At 38.7% G+C, this 24,716-nt stretch overlaps 2 protein-coding genes across 3 annotated transcripts in view; one reads left to right on the top strand and one right to left on the bottom strand.

Moving 5' to 3' along the window:
• The window catches only part of COL3A1 (collagen type III alpha 1 chain), a 70,927-nt gene extending 64,722 nt beyond the window's left edge, over window positions 1-6,205 (top strand). For both annotated transcript variants that reach the window (XM_065750687.1, XM_065750688.1), the window contains 4 exons: window positions 2,962-3,244; window positions 3,727-3,914; window positions 4,095-4,337; window positions 5,067-6,205. In XM_065750687.1, the coding sequence (XP_065606759.1) occupies window positions 2,962-3,244; window positions 3,727-3,914; window positions 4,095-4,337; window positions 5,067-5,213 (861 nt within the window). In that variant the 3' untranslated portion in view covers window positions 5,214-6,205. The remainder of the gene's footprint in view (window positions 1-2,961; window positions 3,245-3,726; window positions 3,915-4,094; window positions 4,338-5,066) is intronic.
• Window positions 6,206-12,555: 6,350 nt separating this feature from the next.
• COL5A2 (collagen type V alpha 2 chain) overlaps window positions 12,556-24,716 on the bottom strand; it is a 104,030-nt gene continuing 91,869 nt past the window's right edge. The window contains exons 44-54 of the mRNA XM_065750692.1: window positions 24,371-24,478; window positions 24,183-24,236; window positions 23,727-23,834; window positions 23,543-23,596; window positions 22,223-22,330; window positions 21,349-21,402; window positions 20,307-20,414; window positions 18,483-18,774; window positions 17,059-17,246; window positions 15,067-15,291; window positions 12,556-14,202 (exon numbers count right to left, since the gene is read on the bottom strand). Of these exons, the coding sequence (XP_065606764.1) occupies window positions 14,056-14,202; window positions 15,067-15,291; window positions 17,059-17,246; window positions 18,483-18,774; window positions 20,307-20,414; window positions 21,349-21,402; window positions 22,223-22,330; window positions 23,543-23,596; window positions 23,727-23,834; window positions 24,183-24,236; window positions 24,371-24,478 (1,446 nt within the window). The 3' untranslated portion in view covers window positions 12,556-14,055. The remainder of the gene's footprint in view (window positions 14,203-15,066; window positions 15,292-17,058; window positions 17,247-18,482; window positions 18,775-20,306; window positions 20,415-21,348; window positions 21,403-22,222; window positions 22,331-23,542; window positions 23,597-23,726; window positions 23,835-24,182; window positions 24,237-24,370; window positions 24,479-24,716) is intronic.

The following is a 24,716-nucleotide window of genomic DNA, read 5'->3' on the forward strand; positions in this document are numbered from 1 at the left end:
TCTCTTTTTCCCTCTGCCCGTTCCCTACTCTCTCTTTTTCCCTCTGCCTGTTCCCTACTCTCTCTTTTTCCCTCTGCCCGTTCCCTACTCTCTTTTTCCCTCTGCCCGTTCCCTACTCTCTCTCTTTTTCCCTCTGCCCGTTCCCTACTCTCTCTCTTTTTCCCTCTGCCCGTTCCCTTCTCTCTGCCTATTTTTTTCTTTTTCCCTCTGCCTATTTCTATTTTTTTTCTTTTTCCCTCTGCCTATTCCCTTTTCTCTTTCTATTTCTCCTCTGCCTATTCTCTTTTCTCTTTCTATTTCTCCTCTGCCTATGCCCCATTCTCTCTCTTTTTCCCTCTGCCTATTCCTATTTCTGTTCTTTTTCCCTCTGCCTATTCCTATTTCTGTTCTTTTTCCCTCTGCCTATTCCTATTTCTGTTCTTTTTCCCTCTGCCTATTCCTATTTCTGTTCTTTTTCCCTCTGCCTATTCCTATTTCTGTTCTTTTTCCCTCTGCCTATTCCTATTTCTGTTCTTTTTCCCTCTGCCTATTCCTATTTCTGTTCTTTTTCCCTCCGCCTATTCCTATTTCTGTTCTTTTTCCCTCCGCCTATTCCTATTTCTGTTCTTTTTCCCTCCGCCTATTCCTATTTCTGTTCTTTTTCCCTCCGCCTATTCCTATTTCTGTTCTTTTTCCCTCCGCCTATTCCTATTTCTGTTCTTTTTCCCTCCGCCTATTCCTATTTCTGTTCTTTTTCCCTCCGCCTATTCCTATTTCTGTTCTTTTTCCCTCCGCCTATTCCTATTTCTGTTCTTTTTCCCTCCGCCTATTCCTATTTCTGTTCTTTTTCCCTCCGCCTATTCCTATTTCTGTTCTTTTTCCCTCCGCCTATTCCTATTTCTGTTCTTTTTCCCTCCGCCTATTCCCTACTCTCTTTCTTTTTCCCTCCGCCTATTCCCTACTCTCTTTCTTTTTCCCTCCGCCTATTCCCTACTCTCTCTGTTTTTCCCTCTGCCTATTCCCTACTCTCTCTCTTTTTCCCTCTGCCTATTCCCTACTCTCTCTCTTTTTCCCTCTGCCTATTCCCTACTCTCTCTCTTTTTCCCTCTGCCTATTCCTCACTCTCCCTCTTTTTCTCTCTGACTATTCCTCACTCTCTCTCTTTTTCCCTCCGCCTATTTCTATTTCTTTACTTTTTCCCTCCGCCTATTCCTATTTCTATACTTTTTCCCTCCGCCTCTTCCCTTCTCTCTCTCTTTTTCCCTCCGCCTCTTCCCTTCTCTCTCTCTTTTTCCCTCCGCCTATTCCCTTCTCTCTTTTTCCCTCTGCCTATTCCCCACTCTCTCTCTTTTTCCCTCTGCCTATTCCCCACTCTCCCTCTTTTTCCCTCTGCCTGTTCCTCACTCTCCCTCTTTTTCCCTCCGCCTATTTCTATTTCTTTACTTTTTCCCTCCGCCTATTTCTATTTCTTTACTTTTTCCCTCCGCCTATTTCTATTTCTATACTTTTTCCCTCCGCCTATGCCCTTCTCTCTTTCTTTTTCCCTCCGCCTATGCCCTTGTCTCTTTCTTTTTCCCTCCGCCTATGCCCTACTCTCTCTCTTTTTCCCTCTGCCTATTTCTACTTCTTTTCTTTTTCCCTCTGCCTATTCCCTACTCTCTCTCTTTTTCCCTCTGCCTATTTCTATTTCTTTACTTTTTCCCTCCGCCTATTCCTATTTCTATACTTTTTCCCTCCGCCTATTCCTATTTCTTTACTTTTTCCCTCCGCCTGTTCCCTACTCTCTCTCTTTTTCCCTCCGCCTGTTCCCTACTCTCTCTCTTTTTCCCTCCGCCTGTTTCCTACTCTCTCTCTTTTTCCCTCCGCCTGTTTCCTGCTTCTTTTCTTTTTCCCTCTGCCTGTTTCCTGCTTCTTTTCTTTTTCCCTCTGCCTGTTTCCTGCTTCTTTTCTTTTTCCCTCTGCCTGTTTCCTGCTTCTTTTCTTTTTCCCTCTGCCTGTTTCCTGCTTCTTTTCTTTTTCCCTCTGCCTGTTTCCTGCTTCTTTTCTTTTTCCCTCTGCCTGTTTCCTGCTTCTTTTCTTTTTCCCTCTGCCTATTCCTGCTTCTTTTCTTTCTCCCTCTGCCTATTCCTGCTTCTTTTCTTTTTCCCTCTGCCTATTTCTATTTCTTTTCTATTTCCCCTCTGCCTATTTCTATTTCTTTTCTTTTTCCCTCTGCCTATTTCTATTTCTCTTTCTTTTTCTCCTCTGCCTATTTCTATTTCTCTTTCTATTTCTCCTATGCCTATTTCTATTTCTTTTCTTTTTCCCTCTGCCTATTCCCTTTGCTCTTTCTTTTTCCCTCTGCCTATTTCTATTTCTTTTCTTTTTCCCTCTGCCTATTCCCTTCTCTCTTTCTTTTTCCCTCTGCCTATTCCCTTCTCCCTATTTTTCTCTTTTTTCCTATAACATTTTCTATTTCTCCTCTGCCTTTTTCTATTTCTTTTCTTTTCCCTCTGCTAATTCCCTTCTCTCTTTCTTTTCTTCTCTGCCTTTTCCCTCCTATATTTTTCTCCTCTGCCTAGTCACTCTTCTTTTTTCTTTTTCTCCTCGGCCTATTCCCTTCTCTTTCTTTTTCTCCTCTGCCTATTCCCCTTTTCTCTTTCTCTATCTGCTCTGCCTATTCTCTTTATACTTTCTTTTCCCTCTGCCTTTTTCTTTTTTTTCCCTTTGCCTATTTCCTTACTGCTCTATTCTATTCTTTGCCTATTCTCTTCTTCTCCTTTACTTCTTCTGCTCTTCTGATTCCTTTTTTCTACTTTCTCTCTTCTCCTCACGTCTTTGCTATTTTCTTGCCTCTGCTTCCTCTCTCAGCTTTTTCTTTCAGTTCTCCTATCTTTCCTTCCATTCCTCTAACTCTATCATTTTGAAGCCTCAAAGTCTGCAGCACTACAAGCTTTCTTCCTCTTTCCCTCCCAACTCCTATTTTCTCTGTTTCTATTTTAGGGCCCACCTGGCTCACCTGGTCTTCCTGGTCCGGCTGGTCCTCCTGGTCCTTGTTGTGGTGGAGGTGTAGCTGCCCTTGGTGCTGGGGAAAAAGGTCCAGTAGGCTATGGTTATGAATATCGAGATGAGCCAAAAGATAATGAGATCAACCTAGGTGAAATCATGTCTTCAATGAAATCAATTAACAACCAGATTGAAAATATCCTCAGTCCTGATGGATCACGAAAGAATCCAGCGCGCAACTGCAGAGATCTGAAATTCTGCCATCCCGAGCTCAAGAGTGGTATGTCAGTTCTTTCTGTTGACACAAATGGTAGCAGTTCTTCGGGTTTTTTACTACTTGCTGTGGTCTTCGAGTATTTAGATGCAGAGACTTGCCACGAAAAAATATTTCAGTTCTTTAACAAGTGTCACGGCAGATACAATAATCACATTTACCATTCAGTTTCTCTCTATTTACAATGTATACATATTGATTTCAATTCACTTCTTACATTCTTCTTATGGAAGTATTTTTGTTTATTCTGTTCCAGAAAAGAATTACAAGTTCTGCCCTACCTTATTTCAAGTGTCACATTACACTTATCTCATAAACTCAGTAAATCTTGATATCATGCATCTTATTTTCTGTTGCTTTTCTGTCAAAATTAATATACTAATTTGTCTCACGTGTACGGAATAGAAATAAGACTGGTATCATATGGTTACGTTCTTCTCTTACTGTACATCTAAGCCGCTGATCACTTTCATTTTTTTCACCTGTAGGAGAGTACTGGATCGATCCTAACCAAGGCTGCAAGATGGATGCTATTAAAGTGTACTGTAATATGGAAACTGGTGAGACATGCCTTAATGCTAACCCCGCCACTGTGCCAAGGAAGAATTGGTGGACCAGTGAAAGCAGTGGAAAGAAACATATATGGTTTGGAGAATCTATGAAGGGTGGTTTCCAGGTAAGAAATTCCCACAGTTAGCAGCCCTAAAGGTGATAAATCTCATGTACTTAACATTTACCGAGCAATACACTGGAAGTTAAGTTGAGCTAAACTTCCAATGGGTAAAATACTAACTATAGGAACTAGGCTGTAGAGGTAACTAATAGTAAACTGTTGCTCATATATTGTACTTTGCAGTTTAGCTATGGAGATCCTGACCTCCCTGAGGATGTCACTGAAGTTCAACTGGCATTCCTCCGCATCCTCTCCAGCCGTGCCTCCCAGAACATCACCTACCACTGCAAGAACAGCATTGCCTACATGGACCAAGCCAGTGGAAATGTTAAAAAAGCTCTGAAGCTCATGAGCTCTGTGGAAACCGAGATCAAGGCTGAAGGAAACAGCAAATACATGTATGCAGTGCTGGAAGACGGCTGTACTGTAAGTAAATGAGGCTTTCCTAGGGTAGACTACTAACTCCCTGACATTTAAGTAAAGGAAATGAGCTACAGTTATGGAAAAGGGCAAACCCAGTCATTTTGCAGATTCAACATTGCTTCAGTGTGCCTTGCTTAGTACAGAACAATGTACTTGACATGAGCAGAAACACAGGTGAGCATACCGGTCTCTCCGTAGCTGCAGCCTTCTCAGTAAATAACTTCAGACGCAATTTTTGCCTCCTGATAGAATCCCAAAAGCAGAATGCCAACAAACCACAGCTTCACAGCATTTATGGATGCCTGAATTCATTGCAGCCATTTTGCAGGCATTTCCTTAATAAACATAATGATCTACCTCACAATTGATTGCATTTTCCAAAGTCACTTTCCAAATGGTGCAGCATTTTGTGCAACCTCCTGGCAGGCAGAGCCTATCTCAGCCCTCAGTCAGGGCACTGCTCCTGTCCCCCAGCAACTTCCATCCATTCTGAGCAGAAAGGTCTAAAACCCCTTCCCTGAAAGGTCCGCACAAATCTTAGCAGAAATTAAGAATATCTATCAATCAACCTATTCATTTCCAAGGAGACTGTGGGCTGATTGCTCTGTGCTAAGAGGAATACATTCATGTGGGAAGAGAAGCATGAATACAGTGAACTGCATGATAACTCTCACATAGCCAAGCACTGATTTCTCTAATTATTTTTTTTTTGTTGTTCTTCAACTTCCACAGAAACACACTGGTGAATGGGGTAAAGCAGTCTTTGAGTACAGAACACGCAAAACAATGAGGTTACCTGTGGTTGACATTGCACCCATGGATATCGGTGGTCCCGATCAAGAATTTGGTGTGGACGTTGGCCCGGTCTGCTTCTTATAAATCAAAGATCCTGCTTTTTCTGAAACCCCAGCAAACAGATTCACACTCCAACTGTGCTCCTTTGTTTTAACCCTGTCAGCTAGTACAGATGACCATCTGTATCCCAGTTATTTATTAACAAAATTTCTGGGGGGAAATCAATTTGTTATAAAGGGTTAACTTTTTTTTTTTTGCTATTACACAAAGTAAGTAAAAATGCTTTTTGCTTTTTTTAAAACCAAATTCCATCTTCAGAACACGTCTCCGTGGTGCTATAATGAAACTTCAACACTTAATAAAACAACACTGTGTTCTATTAGTTGAATGTTAACCAATTTCCAAAGCACTGATTGCTCCCAGTACCAAAGTTTACCCTTCCGAGATGCAGTCCATAAAGCTAGAAGGACTTCCCTGTTTCAACTACCTCAACATGGCCAGAAACAGGGCTGTCTAAGTCAAACCAAAAATCGATCAAATCAGTCAAAACACATTGAACAAATCGATCAATTCAGTGCAATAATTTTGTACAAAATTGCCCATTTCTGTACCGATTAGCTGTGAACACAAGTACAGTTTATTTTAAGAGTTTAATACCTTAATGGCAGTAGTCACCGTATTTTTACTGTTGGATTGTATTCTGTTATCAAAGGTGCTTCTCTACTTTCCTGTCATTGCTGGTCAAGACCACTAAAATTAGGGAAGTATAAAAGACTAATATGATGGTGCTAACGTATTTTTCACTCCTAACTCTGCAAGTCAGGGTTATTGACTTGCTTGGAAAACTAAAGGATGAAAAGCAATTGTAAATGTCTCCTTTCAAAGATTGTCATTGGCATGTCATAGCTGAGAACTTTCTCCCTTCACTCTGTAAAAGTCAGTAAAGATGCAAAATTGTGAACCTCTTTTGCCACATTAACACATTTATAGTGTTGAAGGTTAGCCATCTTTGTAAGCTTTTATACGGTTGTTGGTCTATTCCTTACAGAGACACATAATAAAATACCTTAATAAAACTCCTCATTGTTTCATAAACCCGTCTTTTATATTTTACTATTTATAAATATTCCACTACTTCCTCAAGCATATTGATAAATTGGGACGCCACTCTGGGTTTCTGAGATCATTTTTCTTTAAGGAGAATCCTAAGGACTTGAACTTATAGCACAATACAATAAAACGTTCTTTCTTACTTTTTCCATTCCTCTCCTTAGAGAAGCTCGTGCTTCCGAGCACAGCGAGCTTCTCTGACCATCATCCTGGATTCAGCTCTGTCAGCAAGATCCAAAACAGCAACCATGCAAGAAGACACATCGACTTGGAGAAAATACAAGGCCATAATCCTTCTTCCCTCACCAAACCTTGGTCTAAATTAATAAGCAGTTGTAGGTTGTCAGATGGCAGCTTAATTTAATTTAACAGCCCAAGAGTCTCCTGCAGAACATGACAATAGAGTCACTGCTATTTTGAAGGAGCTGACAATTTAAGCATTTTGATATTGTTTAAAGCTGTTGAAGATGTACAGCTGGGTCATCTCTCATATCTGCTAGCTGATGCAAAAATGCATTGGAAAAACCTTTTATTCACCCACGTGGCAGAAAAAAAAACAGCTTTGGTGACCTCTGGTACTACTGGGGCTGAGTGTATGGCTAATGACATTTTTTTCGACATTAAAACTGAGGCTGAGGGATTGCTTTCAATTTGTTTTTCCAAGTCACTGAGTCAAACCTTTCATTAGTAGAAGTTAATGACTGAAATGTTTGTAGAAAAAAAGCTTTTGTAGCTGACATCACCGTAAAATAACATACTTGTTCAATAGTTTCAGTATTTTTTCCAAGCATCCCTTAGTAGACTGACATTATTCTTCTCTATTTTTAAAAAAGGCCTTTCAGATAATAAAAAATATGGACTAGAGCTGGTTAATACACAGAAATCAGCTTCAAAAGAAAGGCTGGCCTTTGGAAGATTTACATTCTAGACTTGTTTCTTGCTCACTTATATTATCAGCCTGCAAAATACTTTTCTATTATCGTGGCATTTTTCACGTAAAATAGATCTTACCTGATGCTTTCAGAGTAGCAGCAGCATTACACAGTGTTACAGACAGCACACCAAGTTCACAGGCTACAGCCGTTCTGGGAATAACACCTTTTCTGCACAGCCAACTAACAGAGACTTGTCAAGGATGGACTGTACCACCAACATCTGCCTTCAAGCTCTAAGCTGATGTTACACATATTCATCTTCTTTTGGTATGTAAATTTAGTTATATGAGAGATTAAAGTCCACAAAAAATACACTGCTTATTACAGATACCACACCCATTTCAACCAAGAACAAAACCTTATTGGCTCCTTGCTCCACAGTTCCATTAGCACTTCTATATATCTTGCTTTTTTCTTTTTTTTTTTTTTCCCCAGGTAGAATCATTTCTATTGTTATCATTTTTATGTATTTTTTTCTGAACATTCTTTGCCTACCTGGCAGGGAATCCTTTTTCTTCTCTTTATTTATTTATTTATTTACCATTTCACTGTGCTGCTCCTTCTACAAAGGTTTTACTCACTCTCTCTGTCCAATTTTATAAATACAGCCTCTCCCATTGAGTCCCACTGCCTAGCAAGTATCAAGACTTCAGAGTAGCCTTCATTTCCTGAAAAAGTAAAAATTGTAGATTGAGAGATTAATTCAGGGATTAGATAAATTAATCTTAACTGCTATTTTAAAACCTGGCAGATTTCTGGGGCAAAAAGACCTAAGGTCACTTCTGTGTAGCAGCAGGTTTTCCAGGTAGAAGAATGGAGTAGCTTTTCTTAAATTTCAGGTAGGATACTGCAATAACTTGTTACTCAGTTTTAGAACAGGAAATTCCCTCTGGAATCCCATCTGAGATTCCAAGAGTGTTTCTAAGGGGTATTTTGTTAAGTATCCTTCTTGCTTACTCAGCACTGGTGAGACAACACCTGGAATGCTGTGTCCAGTTCTGGACTCCCCAGTGCAAGAGAGACATGGACTTACCAGGGTGAGTCCAGCACAGGACCCCAGTGGTCAGTATGTATGACTACCTTAGGGAGGGAAAGCAGACAAGGGACCCAATAATAACAATAATAATAATAATCAGGCAAGGGAGGAGCCTCAGAGGGAGAGGCTATGAACTTCTGCTCTCATGCAAAGACTGCAGAGCAACCACTGAGCCAGAGAAAGCTGCAAGAAAAAGGCCCGTATGGAAGGAGCGTGGAGGAGCTGTATCCTATGCTGCTCCAGCCTTTTAAAAACAAACAGTTCAGTGTAATTCCTTTTCAGAGCCACTCTACCACTGAAGCATTCACACTCAAACCTATAAGACAAAAAATCCTCATTTTGGGGAGGATTAAACCATCAATTGCTTGTTTTCCTCACCCTGCAAGCATCCAAACTGCTCAACAGAATGAACCTCTCCACAGTAAGGCTGTGGCCACCTTAGTCAAGTGCATTCAGAGCCAAAAGAGAAGGTAACATGTACTGAGGAGATAATCTCCAGTATATAATTAGGTGCCACAAGATGAGAAGAAATATGCCCTGTCCACTGACGGGTCCTGTCACAAAGTGGGAAAGCCGCAAGGTTACTGTATGGAGTCCCACATGACAAGTTGCAGAGCTGCTGAAGGAGAAGATGAATAAAGCCCATTTGCAGAAGTGAAGACCATCCAGCTGGCTTTAGACATTGCTGAATGAGAGAAGTGCTCACTGCTCTACCTCTGCCTCCTGGTTGGTGGAAAATGCCACATGGGGCTGGTTACAGCCTGGCAGCACAGAGACAAACCCATCTGAGCCACTGTGGACAGATATTGCTGCCTGGGTAGAGAACAAGGTTTCAAATGAAAAGTTCTGACCTTTTTGACAGACCCTGAGGTTACTCAGTCAGTAGCACGAGACTCTTAATCCCAGGGCTGGGGGTTTGAGCCCCACATTGCACAATTAACGCTCCTCCAACTAAAAGCAAACTGCGGCCTGCACTTTGCTGCCATGAGGGTGGAAGCACAGCTCCACCATTTGTCATGGGCTGATACACACCACTCTGAACGGGGGAAGCTTCTGGACAACTGCAATATGTTGATGACATCACATGGGGCAACACAGCAAAAGTAGTTTTTTGAGAGAAAGAAGAAAATAATTCAAATCCTTCTAAAAGCTGTTTTTACCATAAAGCAGTCAAGGGACCTGCACAAGAGATCCAGCTCTTAGGAATAAAATGGTAAGACAGACACTGCCAGATCCCTATGGATGTGATCAATAAAATAACTGCTATGTCTCCACCAACTAAAAAGAAAGATCAGAGAAGAGCATAAATGCAGGCCCCTCACTACCAGTTCTGTGGTTACTCCAAACCTTGTGATGAGTCCCCCTTTGGGCAACACACTGGCTGTTGTGGTTTAACCTGACAGTGGCTCAGCATCACACAGACATCCACTCCTCCCCTCTTCCCTGTGAGATGAGGGAATCAGGGAAGAAAAGGAAAAAAAGGTAGAATCCATGGGTTGAGATAAAACTATTTACCAATACAGAAGAGGAAAAGGATAATGATCTGACTATATAGATATAATATATATATAACTATCATCCTCTTACAAGTTATACACAAGCAATTGCTCACCACCCCCCAGCCAATACCCAGCTAGCCCCTGAGCAGTGGAAGAGTGCCAAATGAACTCCCATTCCCTTCAAATCTCCTTCTACTTGATGCCATACGGTCCCTTTGGCCAGTTTAAATCTGTCTTAATTCTGTTCCCTCCCTGCTCCTTGGGCCCTTCGCTGCACATGGCCTCAGCTCTAAACAACACTGCGTAGCAGCAACTTTAAACATCCACGTCTTGTCAACATTGTTTTCTCCCAGAACCAAAACACAGCACTGTACTACTCTGAAGAAAACAATTCCATCCCAGCAGAAACTAAGACAGGAGCTAATCTCCTCAGGAAATACAGAAGGAACAAGAGCATTTGCATTTTTAAAAAGCTACAATATTAACATTACTTCATCATGCAGTATATAAATCAACACTAATATCACCCAGCTAAACCACTGGGCAAGGTAACTGCTTGAAACGCCATGACCGATTCTCTTCCATGTTCCTTATTGTTCAGAAGAAATTAAGAGGCAATGTCAAGTAGAAATAAAAGAAAACACCTCAGAGAAGGAATAATGAATCTCCTATCGAAACAGAAGGCGAATGACTACTAAAACTAGTCAATAATAAAATAAGAACAGGCTCAGCAATACCTGAATCTCAATTCTGCGTTAATTGTGCTTGCAGAAAAGCACACTTTTTCATTTCTGGGGGGAATACTTGTTATAACCTTCAAGGCCACCGATCACATCAGTAAGATTGCCTGCAGTTTCCCTCCCTAAGAAAGAAAAAATTATTTCAAAGTTTTAAAAGGTAAGAATTCTAAAAGGTAAATAACTGTTAGAAGCCATCAGCATCAGGAGTCACCACACAAGAAAAGAAATCCATGGTGGATTCTAAGTATAAAATCAAAACCCTGAAGTTGAAAAATTGAATCAACTCTGAAGTAAAAAAGGAATTCATACCTCTACAGTTTATACTTGGCTTCTTCCTTGTTCTCAGGGAGATATTAGAAAGGATGGGATCCTGTTACACTGATAGGGACTCACAACAGCTTTTAGCCAGCTGCATAATTACATACTAAGTCTGATATTTTATATCTATAGATCAGTGACACAGGGATAAAAGCTGAACGCTGATGATACAACCTTAAGATCAACCCAGATGCACTGGTTAAAATCTTTTTAACACCTAAATACATCTTACTCTCAACATTCAAGCTAAACTACATCATCATCAACTCCACCATTATCATCATTCACTAAAGGGCCAAATTGCTAGCAGTGAACAATGGGGTTTTTACCTCCTAGATGAGAAGTTGGTGGCTGTTGTACAACTGCATTTGAGAGGTGCCAGCTGCTGCCAGGAGCCCTGTGGTTCATCTCTCACTCACGCCAGCATTCTACGGGAGAGTCGCTTAGGAAAAACAATAATAACCAACTCTTATAACTACGAAATTGACTGCAATTCAGCCTCTGATATTTCACTATCATAACTGTTCTAAAGTGCCTTTTTATCAGATCATTCAATCTACGTTCTCAGAATTAAAGATGTATTTACCTGAGGCCATGCCACATGGCCAGTTGTGAAGAAAAGCAGTGCTCCCTCAGTCCACACTTCTACCCACCCTTCCTATTTATTTTATTTTTTATTTTTTATTATTATAAAGACTCTTTAGTTAACTTCACGTTAAGGCTTTGCCTCAGTGATCCTCCAGTATTGTTTTTTTACAGAATACCATCTCAGGGTGCCTTATAGCTAAAGCTCTTTTTCACTACTTGAGGCATATCCCTGTGGAAATATTGCATGCTTTGTACGGAGATAGAGGTGCAATGAGAATGATGTGAAAAGGAAAATAATTGGTAGTTAAGTACACTTACAGCTAAAAACACTTCTCCTTCAACAGCTTCACAAAATATTTACAATAAACACAGACTATGACACTTTGACAAAAAATAAGAAATTTTAAATAACTTTCTAGTGTTATCTATACACCAAATGTTACTTACTTTGTGCATCTGACTGACACTTAAAGGTACAATCAAAGCCACCGGATAACCACGTTTTCATGAACACATTAGAGCAAGCCAACATACCTCAAATCATTTCCTGCAATTAATATCATCTAAAATCTATTAAGAATCCAATACAGTATGCTGACTCCTGTGCCACAAATTAATAGTAATTATTTCACGCTGGTAAAAAAAAGAAATGATACTGTTGCTGACAGGGAAATGAAAGAAAACAGATTACGGCGATGTGAATCTTAACAGTGCCATGTCCCTAGTGCCAGTGGATGTGCATATGGACAATCCAGAAACTTTCAAAGCTCCTACATTTTCAGAAGGGGGAAAGGAACACGAATTCTTACCTACCTTGATACAATGCAGTATTACAGCTTGTCCAAAAGCTCTTACCTGTCAGAGATAACTTGCACTGACGCTTGGAATTAGGTAAATCACACTTGATTCCATCTTCCATAAAACAATCCCAACCTCTGAAGTCTCAAACACAGTACCAGTTTGGCAGCCTTACTAGCATTACTCCATGCAAACTGACAACTACCTTGTGAAAACTGTCACAAAACAAGGTGTTATTCAACATACTTTCATTTCCTTATGTGTAAAATACTTCAGGCGAACACATTGCAAAGTTATGCAAATAGCAACAAAAAAATATAAGCACTTCTGTTTTTACTTTTCTGGAAATTAATTAATATGTGACACATTGGAAGGAATTTTACAAAAAGGAAACCACTTAAATAGCGAGAAGCATGTATTTAATTAAATGCTTTGCAAAGATACATGAATAAAGCTATGTGCATGACTTTTTTTTAGGGATGGTCCCAGATGTTTATTTTTTATTTTTTATTTTTTAAAGAAACAAACAAAAAACTTGGAGAGCAGAGATGCAATAAAGAAATAAAAAACTAAGTAATTTTGTACCCACATACTTTACAAAATAAAGCATGCTGGTGGTACAAAACATTTTATACACTGTATGACCAACAAATAAATGCACCGTAACATTGTTCTCTCAAACACTGTAAGCCTAACAGCTAAAGTCCAAAAATGATATTGAGTCAGCATCTTTATTTCATCAGCCTTCTACAGAGCCATTTAGCACCATCACTTTTTTTTTTGTTTAGTTTTTGCCCTGCCTATCACCTTTCTTGAAATAATAACAGAAGCATAGCACCTTTCAATACCTAAAATAAAAACACGAATATTAAATGCATCCCAACTTTCAGAGATGAGGTAGCTCATGCTAAGAACTGATGGAATTTTCTTGCCTTGACAGTTCAAGACCAGCAAGTCAAAATTATCAGAAATGCACGTCTGGATGTCAGCTAACGATCAGGGATTTCTAAAATCTCCTTCTCTTTATTAGCAATTGGTCTGGTATACATGTGAATGATTTGCGACATACATAAATTGGCACCGTATAGAGGACACTGGCATAATTTGATACGTAATGGCTTATTAGATGGGCTAGTATTGGAAAATCAACAGGGGTTGGGTTTAAGGTCTCAAAGGTCGATAATAATTTAATGGAATTGCACAGATACATTGTGAGAAGTGAAATTAGGCCTCAAAATTTCAGAAATGGGATACTTATTCTGAAATCCTGTATTTACCCCAGTAGTATTTTTACTTCATAAGTTAATCGTGGCTCTAGAATACTCTTATGAGCAGAATGTTACATAGGAAAGTGCAAGAAAGACAGTGCCAGATTCAGATGATCCTGTCCAAGAGACTTCTGTCTGCAAGAGACATGAATAGCTATTACACTGGCAACCACAGGAAGACAAACTGGGGTAGAGAGAGTAGATATGATTGAAATATAACAAAGTCCAAAGAAGTGCTCCACGTTTCTGTTATTCAGTATGCATCCAAACAAAAGAAATTATCGTTAGAGCTCTACATAGTCCCACGTAAAAACTATCTACTTTGAGTACCTGTAAATTCTGAAGCAATCTGAAAGAAAATCAAGGAAAAGAATTCATGTTATTTTGAAAAGGTGGTCACTGTTTCTCTTACAATTGTACTGTTGCACAAAAAGTTGGTTCAACCATTTAAAATGGAAGGTTTGTAAGTAAAATAAATATTCAAAAGGAGGCTGGGCATTTAAAAACTGTATATACAGTGCTGATCCAATATCAGCTATTACTTCAAGAGTCTCAGGATTAACTTCAATCAGTCTAAGTTCATGAGTTTAATTGCTGTTGTGGCTGTGTACTGTGTTAATTTCCCCCCTTCCTCCTACACAAAACAAACTGGCCCAATTTCAATTCCAAATTCCTGGTCGGTGCTGCCAACATCCACTGGTGCGATATCTATGATAGGCAAGCGTGCCACGTTCTGTGTTCTGTACTCAAAGACCGTCTTGCCCACGTTGCCATTACGCTTCTGGGAGGGGAAAAAAGAAAAAGAAAGGAGAGAAGGGGAGAAAAATTAGTCCAGAACTCAACTGTCAAACACTCTGAAATCCAGCTGGGGAGTCAACTGCCTGAGACATTTCAGGATTATCTCACTGTACCTCTGCTGAGCAATGCTCTCCTTTCTGCACTGTACCTTGATTATTTTAAAACATCTTGCTTTCATAGTGATGAACAGACCTGTCCAACTGACACAGGAGGATTTCCCCCTCAAGATGATTTGATATTTCCTTTTATTATTAATCTCTTCTGCCTGCACACACATACTTGAAGCACATTCCTTTAAAACACAGAGAGTATTCTGATTTATATTAAGTGCAAAACTAATTTTAGTTAAATTTTGTTGATATCTTGAATCTAGCTGAGAATGCTACTGGCAAAATCTACACTACATTCACTTGCTGGATTTAAGGCTACTGATATTTTCTGAGGGAGGAACATTTTCCTTTCCAATTAAGCCAGTCACGGTACCAGTGAATTTTCTCTAGTGTATTGCTGCAATAATCCTACCCATTTCACAGACCAATGCTTGAGGTTATTTGACTTCTTTATGTGATTTCACACAGAAATAATAAATACTGTTTGCAAAAATGCAAACTGGGAAGATATGCATCTCAGTATACTGACTAATAACTAGTAATTTTTAAAAATCCTCTAAATACATTGATTACACAAACTGAGAATTACAGTAAAATGCCTATTCAGTTAACTGTAATTCATGGTGAAATTCTGCAGTGTTATTTTTATCCTATTCCATGGATTGCTTTTCAAATCAAGAAAGAATTGCCACCATCAAAAGTCTTTTCTCCACACCAACAACAGAAAGGCAACTTACGGAGCAGCTATCATGAAGAACAGTGTATCTGAATCGGCTGTTTCCCTCTGCTTTGATCTCCAGGTCATTGGCTCCTTTCAGGATGACAGCTTTCTTCAGGTTCTTAGTTTGGTCATCCATGTACCCAACACTGTTCTTACAGAGGTAAGTGATATTCTGGGAAGCTTCCTTCGACAGGAGGCGCAGGAATGTCATTTGAGTGACAGCTGTATCCCCATATACAAACTGTGAAGATACGAAATAGATCACCATTCATTAACAGCTTGTGAATTTTACAAACGTGTCATTATCATAACTCTTTCCAGATATGACTAGCAGGAGCTCTACTACACAAAATCTAAGAATGATTTCTATTTTAATTTCATGGAAACTGAGGATGAAGAAATGTAGACAGGGTGTAGCAGGGATCATTTGGGAGAACTCTGGACATCAAGCTCTGAAGCTGAACAACAGAAAAGCGTAATGAAATAGTGCTTTCCAACCTCAACCCAAGTGAGGGAAAGCACTTTTGTAATGTACCCACTATATGACAACTTCAGCAGCTTGTGTTCTATAAGATGTGTACTGTAGTTAGAAGTGTCACAGCCAGTTTGACTACATAAAATACGTTGGTATATAGATAGCCATCACATAATTAGCTTCCTCAAAAGTCTGAAAATGGTTTATGATGTAGCATTGCTTCTATACAAAAATAAAGCAATATTACTATGAATAACAATGATGTTTAAATTCCTGATAATTTTTCCCTTCTTGTGAAGGTTTCACTTTATACGCGCTTAGCAAATCATTACAGCATAGAAAAAAGAATGACTAAAAATTAAAACATTTCACTAGAACTGGCAAAGAAAAGATAAAATCTTACACATCACCACTGTCATTTACTATAAAATGTTATCTTTGCTTTGCAACATCAGTATTTATAATCTATAATAAGTGCATACGACTTCTCAACTGTTCCTAACGTTAGCTATCAAATTGGGCAGTGTTTCCAAAAGTGAAATATTCTTTTTCAGTTTTCCTCAAGATAATTTCTTCTTCCAAAGAGCACAGGGCTTAAAAATAAGAACCACCTCTATACGGAGCTGTGCAGGCAGCTAAATGTCAACTGTAGCCTCTTAGGTCAAGGAAAGTACTTCAGAACTTCACAGTAAGTGAAAGCATCTCAAAAAGAAAAAACAATCACTATTGCATCTGTTCTTAATATCACATCTGCTCTCAATTCTGCCCTGTCAACAGAAACTGTCTGGTTGACAAAGGCCCTATTATATTTACCCATCACATACTCATTTTAAAGATATTTAATTACTCTGTATGAAATAATAATTGAAAAGATCCTTGGTTCATTAAATTAAAAACAGGATTAAAAATGGTAAAAGGTGGTCAATTAATTATATGCTTTACACAATGTAAATTTCTGTCATTTGGTAGGATCACTAAGCCTACTTTTAGAAGCAGGCTCATCACAGAGGGAAAACTGAAAAGAAAGCTAAGGACAGGGTTTTGTCTGCCCAGAAACTGATGCATTCATCATGGAGTACTTGAAAACTAATGACAATCTCATTTTCTATAAAAGTAGAATGAATGAGAGAATTCATAGAGCGTCTTGTAGTTTTTAACCGTAAAGAGCTTTCTTTCAGAAAGCACAGAGTTCAATTAAAACAGGAGTAATTTTAGTCATATTTCAGGGCAAAAATACACATTAAAGATGACGACAATAAGATAATAATTGTCAGAAAAGCTGGATTTTTAGGGCCAAGAGAAACAAACATCTACCAGATGTGCATTATAGCCAATCCTGCCTTAGATCTACTTCACTCTTTTTCCCTCTCCTGCAATAACTTTATGATAATTGTATATAAACCAGTCGAATCAAGAAAAAAAAATGTTTTAATTTAAACCAAATCTGCTCACTGGAGCAGATGAAATTCTACATCAAAAGAAAATAATGTTCATCATAAGTAGCTACTTTTGCAACTAAAGACATCTAGTTACCTGTGATCCCCTGTTCATATCAAGGCCGTACCAAATGGGTTTCAAATCAGATGATCTGCTGGCCCACCATGTTTTGCGTGGGATAGTGGATGGATTTGCAGAAATGCAGGTCTCTCCAGTTTCCATGTTGCAGTATACTTTTATAGCATCTTCAACACATCCTTGATTTGGATCAATCCAATATTCACCTGCCAAGGATATAAAATAAAATATAAAATCCTGTAATATTACTAAAATTCTGGAAATAACAGGAAAGATTGACACAGGAATAACAGGAAGATCCTGACAGTACAAAGCACAAGAAAAAACAAGCATTTGCTTCATGTCACCACCCAGTGTTCATTTTGACATGTACTTCAATTCAAAGTTACTTCGTATGCAAGCCTGTCAGCATTTCAATTATTTCAAACTGAGTAATCCAGCACTGACAGTTGGTTTAAGGTTCAGGTTGCTCAAATTTATTTCAAAGCTACTGGATGCTCCAAGCATGTAAAGAGCACACAGTGGTTAGATACAAATTTTTGCTGCAGATGCCTCTTCTAATGTTGATGCTTGTGTCAGCATTTGAGGAAACAAGGGAAAAGATGGTAAGGGGTACAAAAAGTAGTGTTTACCTTCCAGTCTATTCAGTGGCAACTCATATTAATTAGGGGAACTCCTACTGGCACGTTAGCATATTACCACCTACCAGTTGCCAGTAGGAAGAAGCAGCAGAGAATTCTGGATGGAAAGAACTCATGGGTCATCAGCTCTATTTTTATTAATTTGTTAATTAATAGTAATATTTTTGAGCTAATAGCAATTAAGCAAATATTCACAACTGATGGACCAACCTATCTCTATCATCATCTAAGTGGTACTACCTGCTGACAACACATTCAGAAGCCAAAGACCGTGAAGTAAAAACTACAAATGTAAAAGTACGTACAAATATGAAAGGAGGTTGTGGTGAGGAGGGGCCTGCCTCTTCTCCCATGTTACTAGTAATAGGACTAGGGGGAATGGTCTTAAGTTGCACAACGGGTGTTTAGGTTGGATACAGGAAGAATTTCTTCTCAGAAAAAGCGTCGAGGCATTAGAATGGGCTGCCCAGGGACATGGCAGAGTCACTGTGGAGATGTGGCACTAAAGAACATGGTTAGTGGGCATAATGGTGAGTGGCTGATGCTCAGACTAGAGGATCTCAGTGGTCCTTTTCAACCTTAATGAATTCTAGATACCAAATAAATAAACGTGGTGTATATCAGAATATATATCTTGTAGGCAAGAAGAAATAACTTACTGTATGGGAGAAGTTTTTGAGTTCTTAGTGTTTATGCTGGATTAGATCAAAATCAGAACTGGCACTACATGTTTTTTCATGATATGTTGGAAATAAGACATACTCTTATGGCACATGGAGAAGATAGCGTGTTTACACTCACCGCTCTTCTTGGATGGGTGGCACAACTTCAGGTCATCACAAGTCCGTGCTGGGTGTTTCCTTGAGCCGTCAGGGCTGCGCATAGTCTCAATTTGGCTGCTCAGTGACTTCAGGGTGGCATGGACTCCTGGGTCTGTTTTATTGTGGTCATCAGGAGCTGCTTCATCTTCAGTAAACTCTGGTAGAGGATCTGCCATGGCATCATCATAGTGTCCCATAATGTCACCAATAGCAGCAGTGAGGTGGCCTGGAGGGCCTGGGGGACCAGGAGGGCCAGGATCACCTGGTGGGCCCTAAAGTAAAACACAACAAAAAATGTCAATAGAGGAGCAACAGAGTAAATATAAATACTAAGTAAAATGATAAGGAAGCCAGTCACTGAAAAACAAAACTTTGGGGCCATTCACTGTGATATGCAGGAAAAATTAATATACAGGTAAACACTTTACATTTCCAGGAACATAGAGATTAGTTCTGTACTCTTAAGATTAGAGCTTCACTCTTCTTTACGTCTTCACTGTCTCTCTTAATATCTTGCTCAACCTCTTCTCAATCTAGCTTTCAGACAACAGCTGGAAGAAGTCATCAAAGCCTCTCGATTCCATTTTATTTTATTTTTAAGTCATCTGTCCCTCCTTGTTCTCAAATCCAAAACTAATAGCTTTATTTCCAACACAGCTGCAAGCAGTTTTTTTGGAGCAATCTAAAATTTCTGCCTACCTTGAGTCACCTCAGGCACACTTCCAATTAGAAAAACTGGAGGGAAAATCTGGCAACATCAGTACCTATTCATTTACCAACCTATATGTTCTGAGAGCTCTACTTTGGCAGCATAAAGCCTGCAGTATACTTACACTGTAAGTCTGATGATCTGGTGCATGAGATAGTATATTAGAATGTGGCATTTCCTTTGAGATAAATTACTTCAGAATTCACAACTAGTGTTCCAAATTAAGACAGAGCATACAGCCAAACTAATATATGCCACCTCTCTCAAATGAAACAATTAGCATTTATTTTTGTTCCAATTATTAGTTGCACATGAGTCAACATGAGAAGCAAAACTGAAAACATTCTAGTATTGTCTCATTACAGTAAAGAAATATTTGGATAAATATTTTATTCTACATAGACTATTCATTCACTGTTCATGCCTCTGCAGAAATTGAAATACTGATAATTAGTAGAAATAAAAATGCAATAAGCATTATTACACGATAAAGATGGGAAACACCATAAATGTTTACTGTATGAGAGAAAAAAAAAAAGCTGAAAATGCCTTACCTTGCTCATTAATTCAGGAACATTCATTTTTTAATTCTTCACGTGATCATTCATGTCACCCCTTTCTCAAATCCCTCCAGTTTCTAACTATCCTTCTTGCGATGATAGAACACGTTTTATAAATTAGAGTATCAGTAATTGATACATTTCTAATATGCCTGGTGTATTTAGAAAAGTTTAAGGCTTTCACAAAACAGTCAAGAGTGGTTTTTTTTAGTTGCTCATAGCTGATGGCTTTAAACTTCAAACTGAAGGTCAGCTGAGCTCAGTACTTGTGCTGTGATTTTGGACTGAAGAATTTCCCGAATGCAACGCATGATAGAGTATGCTGCTGGAAATCCTGGTGAATAAGACTGGGATACCAAGCAGTTCAAAAGGCAATGAAGGAGATATCCACAGTCACACCAGTTAACTGTTGGAGAAACTGTATCTGGTATTCTGATTTGTCTTGAGCTCATAGATTTTTAATTAAGAGCTGTGATGTACTATGAAAAAAAAATCTCATTATTTGAAAGTAACCCCTCCACTTCCATCAACTTACCTCAGGCCCAGCTTCTCCTACGCTTCCTCTAACACCAGGAGGCCCAATTGGCCCTAGTGGTCCAGGACTTCCATCTTTGCCTGAAGGACCAACAGGACCTGGAGGACCCTACACAAAAGTGGAGAAAGAAGGATTCTATTTTAGCATTTAATAGCAAAGTTATACAAAACCACCTTTCTACAAACAATCACAGAATTCCAGGATTGTAGGGATCAGAATGGATATCTGGAGCTCTCCCAGTTCAACACCTTGCTAAAGCACGTTCCCCACAGCAGGTCACACTCAGGAAAGTGTCTGGGCAGGTTTTGAATATCTCCAGAACGGGAGAATCCACAACCTCTCTGAGCAGCCTGCTCCAGTGTTCTGTAACTCACAAAGTAAAAGGCTTTTCCTCATGTTCATATGGAACTACTTGTGTTCCAGTTTGTACCTGTAGCCCCTCAACTTGTCACTGGACACCACTGAAAAAAGCCTATTCAGGAAGCTGTACAATTACTTGTGCATATTTACCAAACTTTAAAAATCATTCTTGTTGTTCTTTTCTAATGCTAGGAAGGCAGTTTCAACATTCTTCTGAAATCAGAAGCAAGTCCAATTTCAAATGCTACATGTTAAAAGTAGCTACTGTATGCCCACATTCATACAGACTCAGAGACATCTTGTTACTTGAAAATAAACAAGGTATTATACTTCTCCTTTACCAGGGTAAATAATACTCCTACAGTGTAAGAAAGTCCAAAAAGTAGAACTGCCACAAAGGTGTCATCAGATGTAGCCAAAGTATCTGTATAATGAGACTGCAAATCTTTAGTTATCCTGAACTTTTCATCTAGCTATCTTCACCTAACTTTCTTTTACTAGCTATATTCATCTGACCACATTTCATATTAAGCCTCATTTATTAAGCAAGGTAATGTCTCTTAGCAAAAGATATGTTAATAAACACACGGTATTGAAATCAATAAAAGCTAGTAAATTAAAAATAAAACTCAAATAGAAATATAATTGCTGAAAAAATCCGAGATTGAAGCTTTATACTCACCCGAGGACCGAATGGGCCTGGAATGCCAGGACTGCCCTGTTCACCAATAGGGCCCTAAACAGAAGAAATTATCATTACCATTGGGATTTATAAAGCACATTCTTTCAGTTTTAAAAATTATTGTGTGATATAAACATCCAAATGTGAAAAAGTTTATAATATACTTGAACAGGGTAAGTACCTTTCCCTCTTCTGATTAGTTTTCATTTTACTCATTCTCATCACAAAGACATGGTAAAAACAGCAGTCTCAATTCAAATGAATACAAGAATGGTGCTTAGGTACTAGTAAAGTTGTTTCTGCCAAACAGCCTTGATTCATGTCATTTAGAATCAGTGCTATTATGAAGTCCAAAGATGCTTTAGGTGGTGGTTTATTTGTTTTGATGGGCTTTTTTTGATTGACTCCTTGCCTACTGGTTAAAACATCCAGCTCACACAGAATCAATGACCAACTGTCAAAAAAATTCATTGTATTTCCAATCAATTCCCACTGAATTCATGAATTCTTACAAGTACAAGAAAGAAAAGAGACTGTCATAGTCCTCATGAGATTTTGGATTTGATTTCTTGACTATTAAAATACATTGGCAAAAAGTATTCCACACTCTACTCAAAGCTACCAACTTAACAGGAGAGTGCAGCTTTCACAAAGCAAAGGTTTAGTTCACTAAAAAGTAGTATTATCATAGTGCAATAAAAATATTAGAAAGTGCAGGCAGACAGGCCACTCAAAAATACCTACTGGGAAAAGAAAACCCTTGTGGTTTTGTTCTTGGTTTGTGAGTTTTTATTGCTGCTGTTCTTTAATATGTTTCTAATGTATAGTTTAACTGCCAAGGAAATATGATTATAGTATAAACAAAACAGCTTACAGGAGGACCAGGAAGACCTTGAAGCCCAGTGAAACCTCTGTGTCCTTTCTGGCCCCTGTCACCTCGATCCCCATTGTCACCTTTGTCACCACGAGGCCCTTGGGGACCCTGTAAGAATCAGGAATTATATGTAAAATGCCAAACTGGGGGGGAAAAAAGACAAAAGACTCATTTTCTTTCACATGCTGCTGCATTCAGACCTCCTTCACTTCTCGAGTTAAAAGAATATGATGTTGAGGTAGCTCTGGGAATTGTAATTTTTGCCAAAGCATAAGCAAACAATTACTTATAACTGTGTTATACTTAATTATGAGTGCAATAAGCTTAGTCTATTTACCTTCATAATACAGTAAACAAACAAACAAACCTGTAATAATTATACTAAATAAGTTACATAAAGAAATTAGCACTGAGAAACATTTTTGTCTTACACTGGCTATGGGAAATGATTTCCACAGGCTGGATTGAAGCATTACAAACTTTTCACAGGCTTGTAACAATAAACAAAAAGCCTTAGTGTTGCAGTTTGAATTCTTGAAGCTCCTCTTGCCTTCATTATGACTAAAGTACAACTGAAGTTATGTTCCCTAACTGCAGGCAACAGTGTTTGGGCTCCGCAGTACAAATGGCTGGGTGCTCTTCCTGTCAATTTCATTCTCGTCAGTTTAGATAGATTGAAACGTTCTATACTAATTCAAGAATCACTGAAAAAAAAATGGCTTCTGCTCTCAGTTCTATATTTCTTATCACAAGTTTAATGCTAAATTTCTCAGTGCCAAATACTAGATAGTTTATCAATTGCATCATTATCACTAGCTACTCAATAAACATTTCCTTTCACTCATATGACTGCTTAGGCTCTGAACAACATTCTTTGAATTTCCCAAGTTTGCAACTCTTTTTTTTTTTCTCAATATTGGGTTATAAAAGAATTATGTAACACAAAGATGGGGTTTGTTTGCTTTTCTATTGGATTGAATTCAGAATCTTCTAAGCTGAATAAGGCAGCATTATGGGAACAGGTGATTATTTTTGTCTTCTATATGTCTGCCATTTTGATCTAACAATCTGCCTTTTTCTTTAGCATTCATTTCTTCACTCCTAATTTGAATTGTCAGACAGATCATAGCCAATTACTAACTCAGGTCTACCATTCTCTGGACAGCATCATGCTCCAAATAAAAAGACTTCCAAAGCATCTGGAACTCAATACACTTAATTTTGAAGCTTTGCTCAGTATTCTGATTTGGGCTCTGTTTCTTATGCACTTTCCCATTGAAAGTATCTCAGATAAAATCATAGAGACTGTTGAAAACTTACAGGCAAACCTCTTTTTCCTGCACGGCCTGGGGGGCCCATTGGCCCTCGAGAACCCTACAAAGATCGGACAGAGAAGACATATGAATTCATCCACAAAAGTAGACACAATACTATATACACACATGTATGCATACCTACACATTTAAATAAATTCTTAAAAACAAAACAAACAAGTCACACTTACAGTTTCACCTCTTTGACCTGCATCTCCTGGAGGGCCGACAGGACCTGGAGTTCCAGGACCACCTGGAGAACCTGGTAAGCCTGCAGGGCCAGGTTCACCACGATCACCCTGCAAAACATAATTTCAGTATTATCTGAAGGGAACAAAAGCAGATCAAATGTTAGCATTCTTAACGTATTTTCCTCTAAGCTATAAGACATTAACATTACTAATCTATTTTCTCACAATTCCAATCTATAAAGATATTAATTCCATAAGAACTCAAGTCTGAGTTCGTGAGGATAGGTGTTCTTAGTCAGGTTTCATCAATTTTGAGAGATTCTTCTTACTCAAAGCTGTAATATGCTTTGAAAGCAAGTTCTTCATTCCAGTTAACTGAATGAAGAAAACAAATCCATTAAAAAAAATAACAATAAAACAGAGATTTACAGATTTAAGAAAACAACTTATTCTTACACGTTCTCCAACAGCTCCATCCCGTCCTGGAGTCCCATCATTACCAGCAGGTCCCTAGAGTTACAAAACATATATGGCCATTGATTAGCTCCATAATCTCACATTTTTACAGGAAGAACTAGAATGTTGCCCTTCTGTTGTTGTTTTTTTTTTTTTTTCCCTATGTATTGCTAGGCAGTAATACTTACTTCTGGACCAGCTTCCCCGACAGGTCCGGTGGCACCTGACTGGCCTATAGGTCCTGGAGGACCTTTATCACCTGGTGGCCCTGTAGGACCTTGTTTTCCTGGAGTACCCTATAAGAGATGAGAAATCTTACATCAACGTTTTAATCATTGAAAGAAGAAAGCACACACAAAAAAATTAAAGCCTAAAAAACACTGTTCCTGTATCTATAAGTATCCTCAACATGTTTGTCTTCCCAAAACTGAACATCAAGGAAAGTTTTTGTAATGGAAATGTTAAGTCACAGCTTTAAGCAGTGATTGAGCACCTGGTGGGAAGGCAGGGCCAACTCAGGGGAGCTCAGGTGAA

The sequence above is a fragment of the Cyrtonyx montezumae genome, unplaced genomic scaffold, assembly GCF_038088225.1.
Source record: "Cyrtonyx montezumae isolate F1298 unplaced genomic scaffold, pur_monq_1.0 scaffold_7, whole genome shotgun sequence".
Taxonomy (NCBI): Eukaryota; Metazoa; Chordata; class Aves; order Galliformes; family Odontophoridae; genus Cyrtonyx; species Cyrtonyx montezumae.